This window comes from Boeremia exigua (assembly GCF_020726555.1).
Source record: "Boeremia exigua strain MPI-SDFR-AT-0100 chromosome Unknown C7974scaffold_12, whole genome shotgun sequence".
NCBI classification, from domain to species: Eukaryota; Fungi; Ascomycota; class Dothideomycetes; order Pleosporales; family Didymellaceae; genus Boeremia; species Boeremia exigua.
Genome location: NW_025763529.1, coordinates 1,001,723 through 1,026,163, shown reverse-complemented (window position 1 = coordinate 1,026,163; position 24,441 = coordinate 1,001,723). Strand labels below are relative to the sequence as shown.

The window sequence follows — 24,441 nt, the reverse complement described above, 5'->3', positions numbered from 1 at the left end:
TAAACTCGAACGCCAAGTCAACATCATGATCCTTCTCTATCTGCTGAAAAGCATGTCGCCAAGGGTCACATTCCTGGCTGGACGAGAGACATCGCTGCGGGACCTTGACCTAGACTTCTTGCGCACAAAAGCGTACTCCTTCCTGCCGCGACGATCGCGACCGTCAGCCTCGATAAACAGGCGGTCTCCGTGGTTAGTGCGGAGTCGTCGTGTGTGTTCGAAGAGAATATCTGTCTCCTTCTGGCTCATCTCGCGGAGCACGATAATGTAGTTGGGGTCCTGTGTTCGTTAGCAGGAAAGAGACATAGTGGGATGGTCATTTCTTACAGCATCGTATTCGTAGGGAATGTCGTAGTAATGCAGCGTCTCGATGTCGAGGTACTCCCTCCTGATCTTTGCATAAGTGGGTTGCGGCGCAATGCGCAACGGGTTGTGCGGTGTCAGCCCAACCTGCTGCTCCAGCTTCTTCTGCTGCTCAGGGTGCACCATGGCCTGGATTTGATTCTCCTGGAATCCGAACTGAGCCAGCCGTTTGCGCATCGATTCTTCGAGTTCTTTCTCTTCCTTGTCACGTTTGGCTTTCTCGCTAGCCTTCTTCTCCTCCTGTTTGCGTATGAAGGCCTCATATTCCTCCTTGTCCTTCTTCTCTTGCGCCTTCTTTTCTAACTCAATCTTGAGAAGTAGCTCCTCACGTTGCTTCTTCTCTTTGGCTGCGTCCAAATCCTTCTGTCGTTCGTACTCATAGACAATACGCTCACGCTCAGCCTTTGCCTTTGCCTCCTCGGAGGCCTTCCGTTTGTTGTATGCATCTACCGCGGCCTGTTCAGCGGCCTCCGCCTCCCGCTTCTTCTTCTCGCGCTTAGCTTCAGCTTCTGCAACAATTCTCTTTGCCTCTTCTTCCCTATCTTTAGCATCCTGTTCGCGTTTGCGGGCCTCCTTCTCAAACTGTGCCTTTTGCTCTTCAATAAGACGCTTACGCTTCGCCTCTTCCTCCCTGTGCTCCCTGTCGGCCTCCGATAAGATTCGATCGCGCTCTTCCTTCTTCTTGCGATGCTCTGCCTCTGCTTTGGCTCTGCTATCTGCGAGGATTCGCTCCTTCTTCTCTTCTTCGTCTCGCGATCTAAGCTCACGCGCTCGCTCTTCCCTCTCTCGCTTGAGGTCCCAATCCATCCGAAGCCTCTCTTCCTGACGCTTGATGCGCTCCTCTTCGTCTTCGCGCTCTTGGCGGTCCTTGATGTATTTCAGTTCAAGCTTCCTCTTCGTGATCTCCTCTCGTCTCCCGGCTTCCTCATCGCGCCTTTCAGCATCAAGTCTCGCCTCAGCCTCCCTCAACTTCTGCTCGGCCAATGACAGCTTCAGCTTGTCTTCGTAGGAGCGGTCTGGTGAGTGGCTATGGTGGCGGTGGTGCTGGTTAAGCTTTGCTTCAGCTTGTTTCAATTTGTACTCGGCCATTGTCAGCTTCAGCTTGTCTTCGTAAGAGCGGTCTGGCGAGTGGCCGTGGTGGTAGTGGTGTTCGCCTCGGGAACGAGATCGCGCCAAACGGTCCCTGGTAATTTGTAACTTCAACTCCTCGACGTCGTCTTCAAGACCCCATTCGCCAGGCATTCTCCGAGGGCGGCCGCGACCATCAGAGCTAGGTTCTCGACTTCTTTGGTCGGTCGTGGTGCGTACGTTGGGGCTGCTCTCGTTGTCCATGCGCGTTGTGTTATAGATGGTCACATTCGGAGTGACACTGTGACCTTGGGACTTCGTTCGGTGAAGACCACTTGTGTAGTGAACCTCGGGGTTCAAGTGTTCAGAGGTACGGCGGCCGTGGCTCTCACGGATATGCGGTCTGGGAACATGGCGGGCGCTGCTGTAAACGTCCTTGCGATACCATTCGTCTTCTTCTGAGTAGTCATCGTAGAGGCGCGACATCTTGAACGGAAGTAGTGAAAGACAGCGGTTAATGAGGGATATGTGTAGAGCGAGGAAACTTGGAGTCCTTGCAATAAATACAATCACGAGCAAACAGCGCTCAAGGTGTGAGTTCAGGTGTCAGCTGCAAAAGTGGGGCGGTGGTGATGGCTTGCACGGGGGCGGCACAAGCTGACTGACACAGCACACAAATGCAACAGACAAGCAGGTGGCGTGAGAGTGTAGGAAGGATCTGGACGAAGTGCGGACGGGTGAGAATTTGAAGGAAATTAAGCAGCCGTGATTTTGGGGGCCGAAAGCACTACACTGCACCACGATGCAGCTAGTCATCAGGCAGACAGCTGCATCTTGGGGCTGAAGCGGCGCACTTGTGCATTGGTCTGGTGCCCGCCAGGCTGCATCAACGCGAACGAGCGGGTGATTGGACACCTGACCAGATCGACGTATCCTTCAAATGTTTGCTATAAAGGATGTCAGTAGCCTGGAACGTTTGCGACTCGTTTGTACATTCGTGATGGCTTCTAAGCGCGCCCTCTTCCGCGACTGATGGAGGGGTACAACAATCTATATTTGTCGCTAACGCCGGGCAGCAACGCGCTTGACCAGGAGGGGCGGTGGGGGCGGCTCGAAGAGCACTCAAGTGCTGTCAGCCTCGTCAACCAAATGGTTTCGACCGAAACAGGATCCGATGGTTACTGTCGCACTGTCGCGGCCACTCATCCTGGTCTCTCTCGATGTTTTGGCAGCATGGGAGCGCTTCCTGAAACACTGCACTCGTGTACGTCGCTTCGAGCTCGTGACCATTTGCTGTTCTGGACAAGCTTTCATGCGCCTGACAGGCGAAGTCGGCTGTACCGCAGCCACCCCACCAATGTGCATTCAAGCCCAGCCACCCCTCATCGCGGCATCCTGTTAATGCGATTACACTCATAGTAGTATACGTACATGTAGATATGGGATCAAGTAGTGAGAAATTACAGCGCTGACACGTGGCAGACCTGCCCTGGCAGACCGTCATCTAGGAAGCTGACGGGCTGCTTGACTATGCCCCGTCATGTGACCTACTACGTACCAGCCAGCCTATTCGGCCTTGTCTATTATGCCTTCCCCCCTCCCCTCTCTTTTGTCTGTATGTCTGTGTCCCACAATGTCCTATTGCGATCTCTGCAATGGTCTTACGATCGAAGAGCTGTTCCCGCCTAGTATCTACCGTCACGCAAAATCACTTGCTGCCCTCAAGCAATCAAGCCAGAATTGCAGCCTGTGTATGTTGCTCTATCGTTGTATCACTGCGTCAGGGTCCGAATACTCTGAATATAATCCCCAGCCGCTGGGCGATCATTCAAACCTCCCACGGCTAGTCGGGTATCTTGTTGGTCAGCCCGCCTGTGACGTAGGTGTGTTCAATGATAGCACGAAAGACGAAGATGCAACCGTAGCACGAGAGGACATTCAAAGTTGCGACGATGACAGCATCCGCGACGAAGATAGCACGAGCGACGTAGGGGCTTACGGTGGAGATAGCGAAGGTACTACGAGCGACGATGTCTGTGTCAAGCTTCAGATCATTGAAGAAACTGAGCGCCACAGCTCGTCCATCAACCTTGACGGCTTCACGCACATAGGTGTCTGGATCAAACCAAAGCGGATGTTGACGAGCTTAACATTGGCCGTGCAAGAGGGTAAGAATCGATAGCCCATCTCGCCTGACATCAGTAGCTAACTTCTACCGCATGCGACGCATTGGGATCACGAGCATTCACTCGGGACGGTCGCGATAGGTTTATCTCTGGGCGTGTTCTCACGAGTGAATACCCACCCGATGCCTACTTTCAGGTCATCCAACGTTGGTTCAAGACTTGCGAGCATGCACACTCGAATTGTGGCAGTGATTCGACACCTGACTCCAAACTGCCCGATAGAGTCATCGATGTGGCTCTTCTCGGCGGACATCCACGCCTAGTTGATGGGAGTGGGCTGACTTCTCGATATGCGACACTGAGTCACTGTTGGGGAAGGGTTATACCTGGCATGAGAACCCTGGTCTGCAACCTGGAACAGAGAAAAATCCGTATGCACTTGGAAGAATTTCCAAAAACCTTCCGTGAAGCCATAACCATATGTCGACAATTGATGATACCCTATCTCTGGATTGACAGCATTTGTATCGTCCAAGACTCTCTTGAGGACTGGGAGACACAATCAAGCAAGATGCATTCGATCTACCACGATAGTACCATTACGTTAGCGGCTTTGGATGCCACCAACTCGTCAGAAGGATTGTTCCTGCCGAAGCGCCCATTCATCGATGTTTTCCCGCTTGCTTACCCCTTTGGAGGCGATATTGGTCAGGCATACGTCGGGGTTCCTACTTGGAATAAATTCACCCACTGTCCCTTGCCGACTTACGACAAACTCCAGTTCCACACCCAAATACTGCAGAACCTATTTGGCAACATTGCATACATCAAGTCAGGTCTACTGGATACTCGAGCATGGGCTATGCAAGAGATGCGACTATCCCGTCGCTTACTGTATTTCTTCCACGGCGAAGTGATGTGGAGGTGTACCGAAGGAATTTGGCGTCAGAACGGCTGCCGCCAGTCTCCAAAGAAGACGCACCACCTGCATACAGCACTTGCAAAGTATGAAAAAGAACTTAAACTTGTCCGGAAGACGGCGGAGTTTGATCGTATGATGTCAGGTTGCCAGGAACAGTCGGCCACGTCAAGCGTCGGTGGTGATAACGAGTCCGAGGGCCGTGCCGGAGACACGAAGGGCGAAAGTCCTGAGAGCTGCAGTCATGTAAATAGTACTGCGGCCGAGGATCAGAATGAAGTCCCAGCAGCTTTGATCGGAGCAAGAAGGTTGCCTAAGGGCGGTAATGACTTGACTGACAGCGAAGATGATTCCGAATTGGAGGACGCCCTTACCGGAATTTCCCATCTAACAGAGTCGGATTTCAGTGGACTACTGGAGTCAGAAGTAATCAGTATCCAGAAGACTTGGTATGACCTTGTCGATGATTACAGCTCATGTCAGTTGACATTTGCGGAAGACAAATTACCGGCCTTGTCTGGTATGGCTTCTCGCTTCCATGCCATTACCAGAGACCAGTATATTGCGGGCCACTGGAAGACTGACATTGAGAAATCGTTGTTCTGGGGCTCCTACCAGGGTGGCTTTCGAGTGAAGCCTTATAGAGCTCCCACCTGGAGCTGGGCGAGTATGGACGGTATAATTAAATGGGTCGAGGACGAGGAATTCCTGACGGGAGAAAACAGTGCCCAAGATCACTTTCGAATATTAGACGCTTGCGTTCAGGTCGTTGGCAAAAATCCTTTTGGGCGTGTCATGTCTGGCAAGCTTGTGATCAGAGCTAGTTCCATGGAAGCCCATTGGAACTCTGATCGGCGAGGCTGGATATCATCAAGCAGCCCTTGCCCTTATAAGGGGTATGCTGATCAAAGGCTAGCGATCCTCGACTACAATGGTGGTCGAATAGGCTGTTGGAACTACGACGAGAAATTGTATGGCATGTGGCCTGGTTCGCTCTTAACAGTCAACGCAACCGAACCTGATTTAAGGGCAAGACTGATAAATACATTCGGCGCGATCCCCACATTAGAAGTCCTAAGGTCGGACACCAGATACGCCCCAGAGTCCCTGTTACTAGTCCGGGGACCAGACCGGGGACCGGACCAGGATGACGAAGAATATCAGGTACTTGTTCTCAAGCGTAAAGATGGATATGGGGAAGAGTATGAACGTGTTGGAATTGGAGAATTATCAAGCTGGGATGAAGACATCGCAACCGTTGGAACTATAACAGTGGTATGAATGTTCTTGAAGTGCCCCGAGATAGACAGTAGGATCTTGTGTACACCAATGTATGTCTGTGCTTGTGTTCTGGACGAACAACACAGTCGTACCTTCACACTCGACCAGTGCCCTCTGTTGCGAATTTGATTGCTTCCTCTGGAAACAAACATGTGATCATGCGCTTCTATAGAAACGGCAAATGGGTATTCGCGGACTACGCACGCTACCATAAGTGATACCGGAAACGCCTATTGGGCATTCTGCCTAAATTTGGGCATGCCCTCTTTCTTACCCCATCCCCAGACCTTACCGTCGAGATCGGGTACCATGAACAACCACGCAATGGACACGATGCCTGCCATGAAGGTATCGACGACGATGTTGTTCCTTTGACTGCTACCCAGCGATCCCAAGCGTAGAATGTCCATCAGCCAGTTTGTTGTAGGCATATAGCTACCACCCTCAAGCCCTTTCACAGCGGCGGTTGCAGCCTCAATCTCAGTTTGCCTAGGGTCAGACGATTCAAGCAGACGTGTGACTGGATGCTTGGTCTTCTCCTCGTTCGCGAACCCTGCCGAGAGTATTGTGCCTGGGATGACAGCGTGTACGTTGACGTCGAAGGGTGCAGGTTCCTGCCCGGTAGCAACCTTTGAGCGACGGGCACCGTTGTATAACAGGGCCTCAGAGCGCAGACCATCTGCCAGTGATCGCAATGCAGCTTTAGCAGGTGCGTATGGTGTGTAACCCGCCAGGCCTACCAGCGCCGCTCCTGAGGACGTGATGATAAAGTGTCTTGTTCCTTGCGGCACAGCACCCTGTGCCTGTGACGAATATGGTGTGTCAGGGTACCACCAGGCCTTCAGCGTTTTGTGTGCCAGATACGCTGCTGCGAAGTAGTTCAGATCCATCTGCCTGCGCAAGGTTTCGGTGCTAGTCTCCACGTAAAGCCCAGGTGTCGAAGCACCGGCGATGGCCCATACGACTTCAGGCATGACGCCGTTGTTCCAGGCGGTGGCATCAGTAAGGATGCGTTCGTTTTCGGTCTCCGAGGTCACATCCGCGGAGATGTAGTGGAACCGTTGTGCTGAGGGGTTCTTTGCGTGCGATCGCGCGTACTCCACAGCGGATTCGAGATTCTTTGTGGTTCGGGCGACTAGGACGAGATTCGCGCCACGGGCGGAGAGCAGTTTGGCAACCTCTTTGCCCATTCCTTGAGAGGCGCCGGTGAGTAGGACTGTCTATTTTGACATGTTAGTGGTGCTCAACTTGGTGTATCGAGTGTGCCTACCTTGCCCTCCACTGGGAATTGGTTCCCCTTCCAGAATGCGAAGCCCATAATGTCCAGACTAACAATTGCGACAAGTGCGAGGACGAGGACTGTCGCAGCCAGAAGCAATTGAGACATCTGGAAGAAGGCCCTTCAAGGCTTACAGTCCGAGGGATGTCAGACACGAAAAGAGAAGGACAAGGATCTTGTAAGCACTACAACAGTGAACAGTTGCAGGTAACTCGGACTGGAGGGGCACCTTGCTTGTTGTAGATTAGCGCGGACCCTAGCGGGACAGTGGGTCGTGCTTTCCCGCGGCGAAATCGTGGAAACTTTTTTGGATTCTTCTGCACATCATCGGTCCAGCGCCAACGTAGCCAACGACAACAAAAATGGCCAAGAAGAGGAAGGCTGGTGGTAGCGCATATGGCGACTCCAAGGCGCCTAAAGAGGACGATTCAAAACTCGCCATCAACTCGTGGGAAGATGTTGCCGATTCGGAAGATGAGTTCCTCTTAAATCGCGAAAAGGTCCTGCTCGATGAAGGGCCGGCGGCAAAGAGACTGAGAAAGTATCAGGAGGAGGGTACGTTCTTCCATCCAATGCATCAACGCACGATGGCTAACTTTCAGAAGACAAATTCCTCGACAACTCCGAAGAGGAGATCCTGGGCGACAATCTCAGTGACAGCGACGAAGACGACGAGGACGAAGACGAGGCCAGCGATGCTGCCGAATCAGATGACCAGGCGCCAGAAGATGAGGACGAAGAAATGGACGAGGCTTGGGGTGCCTCGAGAAAAGATTACTACAATGCCGATGCGATTGAGACCGAACAGGACGCTCTTGACGAAGAGAAGGAAGCACGCAGATTGCAGAAAAAGCAGCTTCAGAGCATGTCAGAAGCAGCCTTTGGCTTTGATGAGGACGAGTGGCTCGGCCAGAACGAAGAGGAGGATGCAGAGGGCGGCGCAAGAGTTACAGAGGTGTTGCCTCAACTGCAGATCACGGACAGCATGTCTGAGGAAGAACGACTCAAGATTATGAAGACACGATACCCAGAGTTCGAGCACATTTCGAGAGAATATCTGCGCCTGCAACCGCTGCACGATGAATTGGCCGCAGCCGCTAACGCCGCCGAACGCCTACTCAAGTCCCGCGCTACCAAATCGAGCAAGAGCACACAGACAACTCCTATCGCCGTCACGAAGTACCGAGCTTGCGCCGCATACCTCGCCGCTATGGCCATGTACTTCGCCATTTTGGGGTCAACTGCGAAAGAGGACGGCTCGTCAGTCATCGCGATGGATCCAAAGGAGCTGCATGAACACCCTGTCATGGAAAGCCTGCTGAAGACACAGATGTTGTGGACAAAGATCGAGAGCTTACCAGTTGCCGATCCCATGGTTGAAACGGACGCCGATGAACTATCAGTCATTGACGAGGCCAGCGCTCTGTCGGGCGCAGAACTCGAGCAGGCACCCAAGAAGAAGGCACAGAAGCAGAAGAAGACCAAAGCAGAACGCGCAGCAGAGACGGCTCGTGCTGAGGCAAAGGCTCGCCGCGCCGAGAAGCTGCTGCAGACTGAGCAAGATCTTGGATCGCTTTCGGCACTCACAGACAAGGCTGCCCTCAAAAAGGCGTCGAAGAAGAAGAAGGCACCGGAGGGCAAGATTAACCTGCTCAACCCTGACGATTCAGACTTTGGCGAAGAGACCGACCTTACTGCACACGAGTTGGCTGAGAAGGCACGCAAGAAGAAGTCATTGCGCTTCTACACATCACAGATCGCTCAAAAGGCCAACAAGCGCGACGCTGCCGGCAAAGATTACGGTGGCGACGCAGACGTTCCGCATCGCGAGCGTCTCAAGGATAGACAAGCGCGCCTGCAGGCGGAGGCCGAGAAGCGCGGTCAGCACAAGGACAACGGCCCTGGTGTTGCCCTTGGCGAGGGTCCAGAGAGCTCCGGCGACGAAGCGGAGCCCTTCCGCCCAGAGGATAACGACTTCGAAGACGAGGATGGCTACTACGACATGGTCGCAGCACGCAGCAACTCGAAGAAGCAAGATAAGACTGATCGCGCTGCTGCATATGCGGAAGCTGCCAAACAGGGTGCTCAGGTTATTGAAGAGGAGACCTTTGGCGATGACGGGCGCAGGCAAATCACTTACCAGATTTCGAAGAACAAGGGTCTTACACCGCATCGCAAGAAGAGCGTCAGAAATCCGCGTGTCAAGAAGAAGGAGAAGTACAAGGAGAAGCTCAAGAAGGAGAAGAGCATGCGGCCGGTCTTCGATAAGGCCAAGGCTGCGTCAGGGCATGCGAACTACGGAGGTGAACTTACGGGTATTAAGAAGGGTATGGTCAGGAGTAGAAAGTTGTAGTTTCATGCATATAGATGTTGTTCAAGAATATCATACCCGAGATGAGTCTCATTCACAGATACTTAATCGTCTTTGCAGACATGCATGTCCATAGGAGGGTCCCACCCGTGTCTGAAGTTTGTTCTGCATCCAGGCCTCTCGTCGGTATGAAGACGTCTTGACCAAAGCCTTATCCACTGCCAGCTCAGAATCTATATCCTATCACGGACAAGCTGGAGTTTGATCGACACACCGCACAGCCTCCTCATGACCCTGAGTGTGCCCCACCACCCCTCAATTTGGCAGGAGCGGCCAGAAGCGGGTGACGTCATACCCAAACACTGCATGTCCTATGACCGCAGCCTACGATCTCGACCGACGAACGCGCTTCGACCAAGTAATCCTCGCCGCTGACTAGGGTTCGTTATCGACATATATACCCATGCCAGACCCCGCTCAACACTCACATACCACAGACCAAACCACAAACTCCAACCCACAGCCACCATTCTCCAACGCATCCTCCGACGCCACTTCACCACCACACACCACACCAAAATGCCTCTCGTAGTCCCCGGTATTCAGTCCACGGACGGCAAGGGCGAGGACTGGACCGCCAAGCTGATGGGCAAGTCGCTCGGCGACTCGCACAGCGAGACCGTACGTTCTACATTTCCGCTGCTGCCTACAGCCTGCCCTCTCTACCCGTTCCCCTGCTCGTGTCAGAAGTGCCGCACAAGGGACACGTATGCTGATTCCAGGCACAGACCTTCGCGAAGCAGGACCTCCCCAAAGAGCACCGCGTGCTCAAGCCCGACAGCATGAGCACCATGGACCTCAAGCCTAGCAGGCTGAACATCCATGTTGGCGAGGACGGCACCGTGCAGAACGTTCGCTACGGTTAGATGGGGTTGCTGCTGCTACGATGCAGAGTGGGATATACATAATGAATTATGAAGTTATTGAATGAACACATCTTGGCCGTGCCCTTGTACGAGCTGACACCACCCTTGCCACCTACATCCATTCGTCAAGACTCACGTGTTGAAGATAAAGTGACTGACGTATGCAATTGCTGTGTAGTACATATCCAACCACGATGCATACCACAAACTCCCATACAATACAGGCGCAAGTATATACACGAACAGACAAGCTGACTATGTGGGCCTCAGGCACCCTCCCTCAGCCTTGCCGTAAGACCCACATCGGAGACGCCGAACACCTCGCCACACCGGGGAAGCTTAATCCAACGTCTCCCTCCTGACTCGATTCGAGCAGGAGAACCCTTCCACGGTGCCCTCAAACCCTCCTCTTCTTCGCCGGCGCCGCGCCGTCCCTCCCCACAGACCCGCCAGCAATGTCCCGCGCACTCGACGCGCCCGCCAGCCCCAGCGCTTCGATCAGCTGGCCCATCCGCAGCATCGTCGCGTTGGTAGCCTCAGGGTGCTCGAAGCATAGGAGTATGCTGGCACGCATCGAGAGTCCCGAGTACCACCGCTTGAGCACCATGTCTTCGCTCTTGTGGCTTGCGGCGCCGATGGTCAGGCCGATCCACAGGAGCACGCCGGCCATGTCTTGCCAGCACTCCGACATGTTGGAGTTGTCGAGGACGGCTTTGAGGTCCTTGAGGAGGGTGGTTTCGTTTTGAGCGGCGGCTGTGGATTGGGGGAAGAGGCTGTAGTCGGAAGGGTAGGATGTTGTTGTGGACAATTTCGGGCGCGAGGTTGTCGGGTATGGTACTGTTGATGAGGATAGGGACGAATGTGATGTTGCGATTGATGAAAACGACGGGTGGGATACTGATGAGGAGATGGACGGATTGGAGGTCCGGATCGAAGAAAATGAGGATCGTGCCGGGTCGAAGTATGGGTTCGCTGCTTCTTCGGGAGCAAGACTACTTGCGTATAGGCTTGCTGTAGAGTCATGGCGTAGGTTTGTCGGTGAAGCTGGTGATGCTGGAGGGAAGTCCGAACCGGATGTTGGTGGGAAGTTGTACAAAGGCCATGAGTTTTTTGGCCCTGTGTTTATCCCCCGAGAAAGAGCGCTCGACAATGGGATGCGATTCATGATCGCCGTGGCCTGAAGGATGGCTGTGATACGGACTGCTTCGTATCTGTAGTCACTGCGTGTCGTACCCTGCGCTCGGGATATGGGTGGGTAGTTGGTAAGGATGTCATTGTACAGACTGAGGAGAGTCTTCGAGTCTCGTCGAAGAGATCTGCTTGGATTGAGGAAGAGTTCGATCATGACGTGGACGTCGTCGAGAAGGTCTAGGGTCTGCTTTGTGCAAGATCTCGACCTCTTGAGGGTTTCGAATTGGGGCCGTGGGCGGTAGATTGGCGACTCTGGAATGGTTGCGGTCACCGGATAGGCTGGGTACCTTGTTGAATGCGCAGTACCATACTCCAAGTACACCTCCTCAGGCTTGCTCTCTGACAGAATCGCTGACTCGAGCATGGTCCACGTGATTGTGGATGCAAGGTAACCATTTAGACCCAGCTGGCTCAGACCACCGCGTTGTTCAAACATGGCTCGGATACCTTTGGCGTGGAACTTCAGCGCGATTTCACGCCGCCCAATCACTTCGCTCACGATGAGCTGGGTCAACGCGGTGATGTTGAGATCGTCCACCTGCTTGTTTGGATACAGTATGTTTCGATCAATGAGATGCATCACTTCGTGCCGAAGAGCTAGTGTCTCGGGACTTTCTGTGCTTCGCTCGAGAATGACGTCCAGATGCGCGGAGGCGCAGACCAAGGTGCTCAGATAAGTGTGTGGTGCGCTTAGCACAGTGGGTATCCATCTCTGCCCCATGGCGTATGTGCCAAAGAATCTTGCGCACAGGAACTTCATTCTTTCCACAGAAACCACTTTGTAGGTTGACTGGAACATTGTCCTGAATGGGTCGATGTTCTTGCCCAGGGACACGAACAGTGGTGCCTCTGTGCGATCGTACGGCAACCTCTCGCCATGGTCGCTAGTCCTCACAGGGATGACCATAGGCGCCGGTCCGAGTATTAGCATTGAAGACATCTGAGTGTCTGGAGTCGATGAGTGCTGAATGGGTTGCGATGCTGTCGGTACTGTTGATATAATTGTAGAGCTTTGCGACACTCCGCCTTCACCCCCGACATATCCCTCATTTACAGTTGTTGCAACATCCCGATTTGGAGTGCTTGCGTTCGAACGAGTGGAACTCACACTAAGGCGGAGTTGGTGGTCGACTGGGTTCTTGGTCTTCCTGGGGTCCTTGCTGTTCGTTTCCAAGAACGCCCTCATCGCTCTCTTGCGCACTGTGGTCATGTTCTTCTTCGATCGCATCTCCTGGGGGTTATTGCCAACAACCCAAGATAAACTGGGCCCCGCATTGTCGTTGCTTGTCGCTTTTGCTGGAGCATTTGTGGCGGTTGTGCGTGGGCTGATAGATCTGCGCTGTTGAGAAGCTACAAGGAGCTGGTGTTAGTGAACTGATGAGTTAGAATTGGACCGAAAAGGAACAGGAGCTGCCGAGGTTGCGACATTGCTACAACAAGCACACGGGAAGTTGTGGGAGAGATTCATTGTATAGCCGAGCTAAAGAAGCAATTGCATTCTACGCGCCCAACATCAAACTACAATGAAGCCAAAGAGACTGGCATGCTCACCATTTGGCCTTAGATTTGCGTTCGGATGTTGCTCCTCCATACGGGGCGCCATATTCCAAGAGAAGCTTGAGTCAGAAACGGTGGCCGTGGAAGGTGTAAGATAGACGGGTACGGCTTGCGGTTGGGGATCGGGGAAGAGGAGGGGTATGCCCGTCGCGGCCATGATCTAGAGCTCACGATCTAGGGAAGTAATGTGATAGTGACGACGACACCACACTTTTATGCAAGGCTTGTCGCATGAGATCAAGTGCAGCAGCGATCGGCGAGTTGACTATATAGGGCTGAGGAAGTGGGTCGATGATTTATATTTCACCGTATCTGCGACTGCACGGGGTTATCTAGAATATTTGTTCTACCGTCTCTATGCTAGAGACGACTGACGGAAGGATCCTGCGTCATGCAGCAAGCGAATATGCGCAGCACCCGTCAGTACGGTGAAATATCGTTGTGGATTCCATGGGGCGGGTTGAGGGTTGTGGCAGTGCCGCCAGAAGACGCACAAGTGGTTTGGTCGCAACAGGGGCCGAGGCCTACTAGCTCTAAGCCAGTCCGCCATACATCTAGCGGTTGTTGTGCAGGCGCCATCAGTGCAGCCAAGCGTCATTAGCGACGCCCTGGAATGGGATGTTGTGCGAACCTATGGTCTGTTCAAGAAGATAAACATGCTGTATCACGACGGTCAAAGGAAGCACAGCGGGACAGACCTCGGGAGCCGCGGCTCTGGCACGATTCCATCACAATCGTCCTGCGGAAGTGGTCGAGGACAGGGCATAGAGTTCTTGCGGTGTCGTTTGCGGCTTCGCAGAACTCGGTAGGATGGCTCCCGCCGAAACACGTGCAATGCTGACCAGGAATCTCACCGCCGGCCCAACTCCCCACCTCTCCTGCTTAGCCCTGTCAGGTCGCATCTATCGTGCCAGCGACCAATCAACAGCGTCTGGGGTCGTACGAAGCGGCGGTGTTGACGGATCAAAGAGGGGCGCCGCACAGCTGCGCTGGCTTCGTCGCTACACCACCCCGTCGACGTGCGCTAGCCTAGGATCAAGCTACCAGACAATCTGCTCGTTGTGCTCCTACGAGGCGGATTGAAGCCCACAACATGACCCCCGATACCGCATTGAGCGACATGCTGATTAAGTTTTACATGTGCCCAGGACAATGCGTTTGTTGGGCGAGTTCACGTTTGAGCTTGTGTGTGCAGGTCTAGAATCCTTACGATGTTTGAGTCTGCCACGAGCATCCTGCACATGTTCGATTTTGAGTTTTGCCATCCTACGAATCGAGTTTGAGGATAAGCGAATATTTGTGACCAGATGAGGTTGCATCTGTAGTACCTAACTATTGCCGCCCAAGCGGACTCCCCAAGCCAACGCCGAAGTAGTCGCTTGGTTCTTGTGCGATAGTGTCCCTGCGGCCGGTCGCTTGTCCGGGACTGATGCTGCTTCCTGCCGAGCTCCTACTCCCCCCACTGGAGTCATCGCGGTCCTTGCCATATCCATTGGTGCCGGCTCGGCCTCCCGGAGGGATGCTCAAACGAGTCGTCTCAAAAGTGAAGTGGGACTCTCCATATCCTGGCTCTGCTGACGGCGATTTCAGCTCGACGAGCTCAAGGGTCCGCTGCAAGGTCGCACCCGACTCATCAAGCGCCATGAGGAAGCGAGCAAGCTCCTTGCACAGGTCCCAATCTTGCTCTTGCTTTGCGCGATGCAGTAAGCGGACTACCTGGTCGCCAGTGGATCGCAATTCCTCAAACGTATGAAGTACAAGCAGATAGCCACCTGCAGTCTTCAAGTTGCCCTTTTGAAGCGACTCTTCAAACAGTTCTTCTGGTGGTGGGAGGTTTGCGAACAGCGTCCGCCAAGAGCGAACTTCTGTCTTGCGCGTACATTGCACGACAATGTCGAGGTACTGCGGGAATGAGCTCAGGAACGACAAGACGCTTGGTAGAAGCGCTTGCTCTGGCGGTGGCTGAGTATCCACTTCTTCGTCCAGGACCTCATGTAATAAGATCTCGAGGGCGTGTGGAAAGTACAGTAGATGCTGGTAGTGGTGGCTGAGGTGTAAGGCTGCAGGGTGGTTGTACTGCGCTAAGTGATACCGTAGCGTCGCGGGTAGGAAGAGATGGGTCTGCAATGCATGTCAGCAAGTAGTCGCTCGGCAACGTCAGTGAACTAGGATAACAACGTACCCTTGTCCCAAATCGCAGGTAGGCGAAGCTGGTGTCCCTGCGCTGAACTATTTCTGACTCCACACCAAAGATGATTGCCTTATTGAGGAGAGCAGACAAAGGATAGAAGTCAACGGGAATCTGGACAGGTGTAGGCAGGTCCCTCCCAAGTTCTGGGGATGCAGACGCAAGCACGTCTTGCATCTCGATCCACACTTTCATATCCTGACCGTCAAAATACCATAACGAGTCTCGCAAGTCGTGGCCATGGCCGTGCACACCGTTGATGGTCAATCCGACCGAAGGACTGGGTGGAAGGGAGTCCTCGTGGGATTCTAGCGCAAAAGCGGGATGATCACGCATCAATGCGTAAGTTTCCACATTGTGTGCGATGACCCGCATCTCATACTTGAGTTCACCGCCTCCCGTTGTCGTAGGCTGGAGCAGCACAAGCTTTCCATCCACGAGGAAGAGAATCGTGGCGACAGAAACGTCTTGAGAGGGATCTCCATGATCTAGCCGGAGTCAGAGGGGTCATCATTGCAGAATTCTGTAGGGCTTACGGATCTGGTCTTCTGGTAGAATCCAGCTAAGTGCTCTGACACGCGTGGGCGCACGAATGATGCCATGTAAGGCAATCTGACCGACCTGTATTAAAGTGACCGTTGCATTGGAAACGCTCATGACGTAGTGATAGAGGATGTTCTCGTAGGTGTAGACAAGTAGGGAGTCCTCTCCTGACGGTGCAATGAGTACGATTGGAGCTGGCAGCTTTTGCACATGCATGATGTGGCTGTTGTCGAGTGCTGATTCTCTCGAATAGATTCGAACCTAAGAAGTTACCGTTAGGATGCTGTCCGGAAATGATACAAGACTCCTTACCTCGTGAGAGTTTTGCGATTCGACTGCCGCGATGAGCACATGCTGAAACCAACACATGCCTCCACGAACAGTGAACTCATTCTCGACAAAAGGATCATCGAACGTTTTCCACCTCCCGCTGTTGACGCTGTAATGTGCGAGCCCTCTTCTGCCGGCAATTGCGACGTATCTCCCGTCATTCGATATGACCACGCTCTTAATGGGCCACTGGTCTACCAGGTAATGGGGCGGCACCTGCACGTGGTGCCATAGAGATAGTTCCGCAGATATCGTCGTCAGATCAGGCAGGTCGTAGCCGCGATAGATCATGAAGCCTGTGCTCGTCTGCATCAAAGATCTCGACACATTCGCTGAAGAGAAACACCCGGTTACAGCACTCCTGGCCATCTCAACAACGAATAATCGGTTATCGTTGTTGCCCAGTATCAAGAGTTCTGCGCCTCCACCGATCCAGAAGGCATCCTTCACGCCGAGTAGCCATCCCTCGCCGTTGGTCTCTGAGATGGCACGGTCGGTCGTGAAGCTGGTAGCGCCTGGTTTTCCGTATACACTCCACATAGCCCAACCATTCTCGTAGCCTGCGAACAGGCAATACCCATCAGGGGAGTATGTCAGAGTGTTTAGCTTGCCTGGCGAGGAAGTATTGGGTTGGAGCTTGTGAGAGATAGGAATGTTTCCAGTATAATCCCGGACAGTGTAGACATAGATCTCACTGTTTTTGCACCCAATAGCCAGTAGCGAAAACCGCGCATTGATAGCGGCCTTCACGCCATATTCGCCGTCTTTTTCTGGAGTGTGGAAGCCATATCCTCGGAAAAGGTTTTGCGGCGCGCTTCCCTCTTGCTTCGCATCTAGCTTCGACCTTTGAACAGCGAAGGCACGACCTTCTCCGGTGATCCAGCACGACAGGTTCATGGGTCGATCATGTGTCATATCAACAAGAGTCGGCTTCTTCCCAAGCCAGCTCATCTTGGTGAGGACCTCAGTGCTCGTTTGGCTTCCTTGGTTGTCTGGCGCCCATCGTATGCACTGCATCGCTGCAGGCTTCGCCGTAGCCACTACAAGCTCATCGTCCAGAGCCAAAGCTTTCACAATCCCAGCGTCGACGCGTATGACCATGCGGAAGCGCAGGCTGAGCTCTTTGAACCCGCTGCCTTCTCCAGGCCCGGCATTGGTGTCGTGCTGACGCTGTATTTTGAAGCCAACAGCGCTACTTCTCCTCGAGTGCGTTCCATGTGTATCCGTGAATTGCGACTTGTAAACGCGGGACGAATGGTCGGTCGCGAGAGAATATGTGATGAGGAAACCGAGGGTGGTCTGGATCACGAAGATCTGAGAGTCAGGTCTGAGGAGGACGTCTGCGTTCGGGCCATATGTCTTCAACGAGTTCTGCGAGCGGAGGACTGAGGCTAGGATGACGCTGGGCTTGACTTTGATCAGCAACACTCAAGTGCAAGAGGGCAGTCTAGCTACCTTCGTCTGCCAAATGGTCAGAGTTGTCCGAGTCAGTGTTGCAAACAACTGTCCGCTCCGAGTCACCCGAATAGCAACGACCTCTCCGTGTACATCTTCTTCCACGAACTGCTCAGGGTTATTTATTTGCTGCGCATCCTGCTCTGGCTGTTTCTCCTTCACTCCTCCAGAGTCTCCTTTCGACGAAACATCGTCGCTATCGCTCGTGAGTTCGGCCTCGGACGAGCTAACTCCGCTACTTTGCGAAGCTTGATCGGTGCCGTCATGGGATACAGGTGTGCGCTCGAGATTCGTGTTCTTAGTAGCCGCAAAAACGGAGGGCGAGGATATGGGCCAGTACGTCATGGCGGTCTACGGACAATTGATTGCTTCATTTGCGCGGACCCGTCTCTCTGCAGGGCGTGAGATCATTCACGATGCGCGTGCAGGTGGAGCTCTGCGGTGCGGTGTTGGAACGCGGGAGCTGCGCAGCGCTAGCCCAAGCTTCCTGTCCTGTGAGCGGGACGTTTGAACGTGCTACCTGGCGCGATGATTGCTTGTTTGCATAGTCATGAATGCAAACGTGTCACAGGAGTAGGCTGATATGTAATCCGTTGTAATTCGCTGCGTACCCTTACGCCTCCACAGCTTGCGCATGCGTATACTTGTACCTGACCCACATTACGTGTCACGTTTCTCAATGCTCGCCTTCCAAACGGCCTCATTCATTGAATATACATTAGAACATATAGAGTTGCAAATCACAGACTACCCGTATAGAGTAATTCTTGGAATTACGTATTTCTGAGCACCACCGTCAAATGCCAAGACAATCCGTCACGAAGCTCACCCATCAACCTGCCATCTCGAGTTTCCACTAACGACATCACCGTCCTCGCGCTTCTTCTCGCCTCGCTCGTAAAGTGCGACCGTTATAACGTCACCCTCCGCGTGATCCGGGAATTTGCGATAAACATCTCAGTGACGATGGCTTTCTTTGGCACGGTGCTCAACACCGTTGGCGCATTGTTCCTCACACATGCGTATGTTCAATCCAGGCTTCCCAGCAGCAAGGGAGACACTCGCAGGGTATAGCTGCTAACGCTATGGCAGTGTCTACTCTGCCCACGAACACACGACAGCGTTCGCCAACACCCCGCTTCCCCTCGACATCACTCTCGAGCTGCTCGTCGGCGTTTTCCTCCTCTCTACCGGCATTGTGGTTTCTGCCGACAAGCTGAAGCCCATCCAATACACCAAGTGGGCAGGTCAGATCTCTCGGGAGGGCAGGCATGGAGAGGGCAAGTACACAAGAGAGGGAGAGGAGATCCTGAGCGAAGGAGACCCTTACGCTTTCTTGGGGCTGGACGGCGGCATCAACGGAAAGGGCGAAGGCCGCCGCGGATTCTGGGACGTTAAGGGCAAGAGGAAGGAGTATGACGAGTGGGTCCGCGGGAAGCAGTGAGAACGGGACCGTAGCCGACAAACAATCACCTGTTTCTCTTTTGCTTCAGGGAACCACCGCGCATGAGAGGCCCACGTGGTTTTGCTAAAGCAAAAGAGCAACAGGGAATGCTCAGGTATGATTGATGTGTATCGAATATTTCCTTGGTTTCAGGGCAATACCACGCATGAGAGGCCATGGGGTCATGCTGAAGCGAAAGAGAAGCAGGAAATTGCTCAGACATGATTGATATATATCGGAAGTTTTTGGAGAGCAAATGGCTCAGAAGGTCAACGCCTGCTCATATACCCAGAACGCCAAAAATCCGCTAGAACGCAAGCAATGCCTCTTACAATGCACCACAACAATCACGAGTCTTTTCATCGACCTCCCGCTTCCTATGCATGTCCAGTCATTTTCTCGAGTCCGCCAGCACCGCACGCATGAGCTTGGCAAGCCCAGCAATCATTCTCTTGCATCGCCTGGCCAATCGCAGCAACATCAGCACTCCTCCTCTTCCCTCCCGCCGCAGCGTCCGCATTGACATCGACTCCACTGACCCACCAGGTACTCGCCGCCACAATTTGCATGACAACACGTAGGTCCTTCTCCGTCCGCGGCGCATAGATCAGCACAAACTCCCGCGGCACGAACCTCCGAAACCAGCCGCCTTTCGCAAGCGGATGCCGCTCGCCCCAGCCCTTCTCCATCATGATCTTCGCATCCGCAGGGTGCAGCGTGAGATGCAGCGAGCCGTCCGAGGGGTGCGCGTGGCAGATCTCGCCGCCGCACGTGCGCGTGATGGGCACGGATGCGAACAGTCCGGAGCTGTATTTCTCGAAGCAGCTCGTGCGTTCGAGCAGCATGTTTGCCGGGTCCGAGGCGTAGGCGCGCATGCGCTCGACTAGCTTGGCGTACATCTTCTCGTCGCTTTTCTGGGTTTGCTGGCGCTGTGGGGCGATGCCTTGCACGAGTGGCCGCTCTCCAGGGCGAGCTGGAAGGGCGTCAAAGTAGCCTTTTTGGGGCCGGAAGTGTGGCGGGATGGGGAGTGGGCGGAGGGGATCGCTGAGGGAGAAGAGACCGAGAGATTTGACTTTTAGGTAGCCCATTGGTGTTGAGGGTGTGCCTCCAGGACCGAGGGACAGGAATGCCTTGTAGTCATGGTAGATGTAGATAGCGGTCAGGATTGGTAGAGTGAGGACCAGTATAGTAGTTAGGATATGGAAGAAGCCCTCTGATATGAGAAGGCTGTTGATGAACTCGGCCTCCATCGTTGCGTGGATGGTAGAATGATACGTTCAAGTCCAATTGAGTCCGTAGTGAGGAGGTCGCGTGGTGACCTAGAACAAGCTCCAGCAACAGCTTGAGCACCGAGCAGAGCAAGATAACTCCGCAGACAATGACACAAGAGTTACAACAGACACAATGGTATCAGTATATTGTGGAACGACGATATCAAAAATCAGCATCCAGACACCACAGCCCTGACCTCACCCCCTCAGCTCCCCCAACGCTTATATACCTCCGCACACGACGTGCCAATGTCCTCCGCAACGTCAAAGGGTCGTTACGCAGGTACCACGTGCCATGCCTGTTGCGCGCTAGCCCGCGCGCTGATTCGCTCGGATGCGACCCTGTGACGAGCTAGCGCGGCGATCCGGGGCCTGAGCGGAGGGCTGTTTTGCGCGGCCACGACGCTGCTGCTATGTCACGATGCGTTTCTCGCGAGGGCCAATCGCGGGTGTTTCGGGCGGGCGGTCACGGGGGCTGTGTTGCTACGGAATAGCTATCTGCACAGGCAGGGTAGGCAATGGGCGCCGTTGACTCCCGTCGTAGCAGCGGCTTCAACGCTGGATGCTGTGATGTACTGTCAGGTTTCTAGGAGAGGTGCTCCGGTGGCGAGCCTCGTGGTGTGATAACGCGGGTTCGCTCTGCGAATCACTGCGTTCCACGATCCTGCGGCGTGCATGCTGAACCCGCATCCGCGTGCGAGGTAAGGCGGGCGGTGCTGGACTTGTCGTGGCAGGCTGTCACGCGCTGCGTTACCCAGTCCTGAAGATGACCTTCGAATGTGCATAATTTTTTCCTCTTTCGTCGCTCGGTTAATGCTGCTAGTCTGAGGGTTTGTTGGTTGGCCAATTGGGTTTGTGCCGATCAGGAATGGTTGCTATGGTCTACGGCGGGTTTGGCATACTTAGGGTTCGGGTCTCCAAGTGTTGTTGCTGCTTAGGTACTACGACCGTCTGGTTCGTTGAGCAGGCGAGACGCTACAGAGTGCTCATAAGACATGTCGATGGCCTTACTTCTACACGTGAGTCTCAAACTTAATGTCAGCACTTTCAGGCTTCGTCGATGCAGATGAAAACGGCTTCTGATGTCCTACATTAACAGTTCACACACAGCCCAAGATTCAAAACGAGAGACAGGATTTGGATTATGACCTCCTGAAAAATTTCAAATGTAGTGGTCAATCGACGATGATGATCAAGTTACAAGTTGGATTTTAGATATTGACTCTGTCTAGCCATATCGAAGAGCTCTCCGTTGCGTGTTGCTACGCATATATGTAGTGCAGTGGATCTTACTTCGCGTAGACCAAGGTCATGCTACAGTGCTCGATATGCTCTTCAGTTGCAAGACTCGTCGCTTCCCTAAGATCAGCGCCACTCAGTGTGCGGAACTTCTCATACATTCACTCGTTTTCAACGACGAAGGGGACGGTCTTTGTGCACCTGATGACCCGCTCGCTCAAATTTTTCCAAAGGTCCTCAAGCGCACCGACAACTCCGAGGTCGCTGGTTCCGCTAATAGGAACGGAACGGGCAACCAATGCCTGCCATTCACTTCCACCTGACTGGCGTTCGTCTTGAAATATGCCAGCAGTTGCGACGTATTCGGTAGTTGTGATTGAATGTTGAATACTGAAACTATGGTCCGGAAGGCGACGCTGACCATACATAGTCTCCAACTGCGCTAGAACGATCAGTTGCGAGTCCATCGCATACAAGGACAAGACGTACCAATGATCATGTCTTGGAGGGCGTTGGCCATAACGGCCTGCTCCAGAGTGAGACTACCCATATTTTCGTCGCTGCTGTGTTCTCGTGTTGCTCTTATGTGTCCAGGTGGTTGGAAGGGGGAAGAGCAGCTACAGGGGACTGGAAAGAAGAGGATATCAGACCGAGCGCAGCTCTTATATGTCAAGGAGACAAGCAGCTTTCTCTTTCCAAAAAGGGAGTTACTCATTCCCCGTAAGCAAACCGAATTGTTCTGCCGAAATGAAAGCAGCTCGAGCGCAGACGGTAAATCGCAAAACCACTGTCAAGCGCTCGACATGGAAACGTTCCCATCTAGTCACTGAGAAGCGAACATAATGAGCTCTAAGAGCTCGAAATAGCCTGTAGATTCGTCGTTTTCCACGAATCAACCCACTGACACCGTACTGTACCTGCTGAACTCCTGTTCTAAAGCTCATACGTTCAACGCCATATCTTACCAGCTCAGATACTTCGTAGCTTACCATTGTCATCTTCAGTCTTGCCCCTGACAATCTAATTGCTACCTACCTAGGTACGTGACCATTGTTTGCCCGCCTGTACCTCGTTCCCAACACAACCCTGCGCGCCTTCACGAACACTCCAAGCCACCACATAAAAACCCACCAGAGGTACCCAAACCAAGACCTAACTCTAGTTCGTCAGTTCCACCTCCCGAGCAACAACTCACTTCAGCACACTATCACGGCTAACTGCCAGCTATGACTGACACCTTACTCCTCACATCCACCACGCTCATCAAAGAGCTCAAAGCCGAGATCATAGGTATGTGTATCATCCCCCACCACGTACCACTCATTTAATATAGCTGATCCATACGATCAGGCCAAGCTCGCGCCTTGTTCCGCCCCAAGATCGCAGCGGGCGAGATCCGCCCAGCCGGCCGAGTCATCGACGTTATCGTCTTGAAGAATGTCGGTGTTACAGATCATGAGGATGATAACTACTACGGGGCTCGTGTGATTTTGTACATAAGGAAGGACCAGGAGGAGGACGAGGACGACGAGGACGACAAGGAGGAGGATGAGTTCGCGAAATGGATTGTGCTGGCGCGCACGGAAAGTGGTCATGAAAGTCCGATTGAAGCATTGCTGGATTTAATGGATGAGATGTATAGGCAGGCTGGGAAGGTGGTGTGGAACTTGGAGTATACCGAGTATGAGAAGTTGGACCCAAAAAAGAGCAAGGCAGGTGGTTATCGAAAGCTGTCTGTTCCTCGAAGGAGGGACACTGAAGAAGTGTATGACGGGATTTGGCGAGAAATTTGAGCCGGGGGGCTATGGAGGACAGACGCGTATTGCAGTGATCGAGGTAGTATCGCCATCGAGACTGCGGTTCGCTCCCGAGCCTGGTACTCAGGTATCTGAATAGCCCGAGGCTGTCCCAATAGCCTTGTTCCAAGGACCGTGTTTGTGTCCTCTACCTTCCTAATCCCTCCTCATGTGTCTCTGTCGACTTGTATACTCCCCCGCCCATCTACTACCAGCTTCCTGCTCGTATGCACTAGAGCGACCGCAGCTGGTCGCAGATCACCGACCTTCTTTAAGAGGTACCACCATTTCCCTCGATCTCACATCAAATAACGGCAGGACGCGTAGTCTAATGGTAATATACCCACACCCTGCGATCCACTTCTTGAGACTGGGGTTCCCAAACAGAAGTTGTGTCTCTGGCCTGTGTGCTGAGAGAGATATGGTTTTCAGCTAGCGGAGAGGCCGAGGACGCTCGTGCTGGGTGATGTGGGAGTTGCGCGTTCGAGTCGTGCCGCGCTGTTTTCTTGTGTAAGATGTGTGCTTGATTGTGGTTGTGGTCAATGTCATGGTCGTGGTCTAAGCCATCATCATGGTCGTGGGCTGGTGGCGGGTGCGAGGTGTGAAAGTGAAGCCGCGCGGTACGGAAACAGAACCAACAGCGTCTATGCGGGGCTAATTGATGTCATCAGATCTGATAGAGGTGTGTGAGCGAGCTAACAGTGAGTGTCGAGTGTAATAGAGCGTACAACGAAGGGGAAAGGCGCGACAGAGACACAACAGCACTTAGTTCCCCACCCTGCCTCATTTAATCTTGTTATATATACAAACACGTCCTTCCATATCTCATCAAAACATGGGACGCGTAGTTCAACGGTAGAACGCCCACACCCAACGACCCACTCCAGCCTCAAGTAGAGTGCTGCTGACAGTACTCCATCACCAAACCAGGTGCTGGACGAAAGTACAAAGAAACTTTCGCAAACCGCGAAAGATGAAGGTACGGGGACGCTCGTGCCGGGTGATGTGGGAGATGCGCGTTCGATTCGCGCCGCGTCTGATTCTTTTTGCGTGCCCGTTGGCCATCACTTTCTGTGGTGTCTGTCAATCGCGTTGTGAATGTGTGGTAAACTTGACTATTTTGCTTGTAGCTCTTGCAAACACGTTTCTGCCAA

At 53.3% G+C, this 24,441-nt stretch overlaps 9 protein-coding genes across 9 annotated transcripts; 4 read left to right on the top strand and 5 right to left on the bottom strand.

Annotated features, from left to right (window-relative positions):
* Window positions 1-36: 36 nt before the first annotated feature.
* Window positions 37-1,917, bottom strand: C7974DRAFT_380046 (uncharacterized protein; the record flags this gene model as incomplete). The annotated part of the gene is made up of 2 exons (XM_046140492.1): window positions 37-279; window positions 328-1,917. The coding sequence occupies 2 exons, from the start codon at window positions 1,915-1,917 to the stop codon at window positions 37-39; spliced, it is 1,833 nt and encodes a 610-aa protein (XP_045992815.1).
* A 1,147-nt stretch (window positions 1,918-3,064) lies between these two features.
* C7974DRAFT_380045 (heterokaryon incompatibility protein-domain-containing protein) lies at window positions 3,065-5,498 on the top strand (the record flags this gene model as incomplete). Its single annotated transcript, XM_046140491.1, has 3 exons — window positions 3,065-3,599; window positions 3,674-5,447; window positions 5,480-5,498. 3 exons carry the CDS (start codon window positions 3,065-3,067, stop codon window positions 5,496-5,498), a joined length of 2,328 nt encoding a protein of 775 aa, XP_045992814.1.
* Window positions 5,499-5,872: 374 nt separating this feature from the next.
* C7974DRAFT_60539 (3-ketosphinganine reductase-like protein) lies at window positions 5,873-7,229 on the bottom strand. The gene is made up of 2 exons (XM_046146949.1): window positions 7,028-7,229; window positions 5,873-6,977 (listed from the first exon to the last, which is right to left on the bottom strand). The coding sequence occupies exons 1-2, from the start codon at window positions 7,142-7,144 to the stop codon at window positions 5,988-5,990; spliced, it is 1,107 nt and encodes a 368-aa protein (XP_045992813.1). The 5' UTR covers window positions 7,145-7,229; the 3' UTR covers window positions 5,873-5,987.
* Window positions 7,230-7,253: 24 nt separating this feature from the next.
* C7974DRAFT_466209 (Sas10 C-terminal domain-containing protein) lies at window positions 7,254-9,455 on the top strand. The gene is made up of 2 exons (XM_046146318.1): window positions 7,254-7,591; window positions 7,642-9,455. The coding sequence occupies exons 1-2, from the start codon at window positions 7,399-7,401 to the stop codon at window positions 9,387-9,389; spliced, it is 1,941 nt and encodes a 646-aa protein (XP_045992812.1). The 5' UTR covers window positions 7,254-7,398; the 3' UTR covers window positions 9,390-9,455.
* Window positions 9,456-9,761: 306 nt separating this feature from the next.
* Window positions 9,762-10,383, top strand: C7974DRAFT_403426 (uncharacterized protein). The gene is made up of 2 exons (XM_046142831.1): window positions 9,762-10,028; window positions 10,136-10,383. Exons 1-2 carry the CDS (start codon window positions 9,927-9,929, stop codon window positions 10,271-10,273), a joined length of 240 nt encoding a protein of 79 aa, XP_045992811.1. The 5' UTR covers window positions 9,762-9,926; the 3' UTR covers window positions 10,274-10,383.
* On the bottom strand, window positions 10,384-13,412 carry C7974DRAFT_403423 (uncharacterized protein). The gene is made up of 2 exons (XM_046142830.1): window positions 13,016-13,412; window positions 10,384-12,814 (listed from the first exon to the last, which is right to left on the bottom strand). Exons 1-2 carry the CDS (start codon window positions 13,176-13,178, stop codon window positions 10,671-10,673), a joined length of 2,307 nt encoding a protein of 768 aa, XP_045992810.1. The 5' UTR covers window positions 13,179-13,412; the 3' UTR covers window positions 10,384-10,670.
* A 930-nt stretch (window positions 13,413-14,342) lies between these two features.
* On the bottom strand, window positions 14,343-17,983 carry C7974DRAFT_60471 (RIC1-domain-containing protein). The gene is made up of 5 exons (XM_046146948.1): window positions 17,538-17,983; window positions 16,065-17,489; window positions 15,746-16,013; window positions 15,204-15,697; window positions 14,343-15,142 (listed from the first exon to the last, which is right to left on the bottom strand). Exons 1-5 carry the CDS (start codon window positions 17,880-17,882, stop codon window positions 14,354-14,356), a joined length of 3,321 nt encoding a protein of 1,106 aa, XP_045992809.1. The 5' UTR covers window positions 17,883-17,983; the 3' UTR covers window positions 14,343-14,353.
* Window positions 17,984-18,372: 389 nt separating this feature from the next.
* On the top strand, window positions 18,373-19,170 carry C7974DRAFT_60456 (magnesium transporter). Its single transcript, XM_046146946.1, has 2 exons — window positions 18,373-18,559; window positions 18,630-19,170. Exons 1-2 carry the CDS (start codon window positions 18,504-18,506, stop codon window positions 18,979-18,981), a joined length of 408 nt encoding a protein of 135 aa, XP_045992808.1. The 5' UTR covers window positions 18,373-18,503; the 3' UTR covers window positions 18,982-19,170.
* On the bottom strand, window positions 19,085-20,479 carry C7974DRAFT_60459 (uncharacterized protein). Its single transcript, XM_046146947.1, has one exon. The coding sequence runs from the start codon at window positions 20,229-20,231 to the stop codon at window positions 19,359-19,361; it is 873 nt and encodes a 290-aa protein (XP_045992807.1). The 5' UTR covers window positions 20,232-20,479; the 3' UTR covers window positions 19,085-19,358.
* Window positions 20,480-24,441: the final 3,962 nt, after the last annotated feature.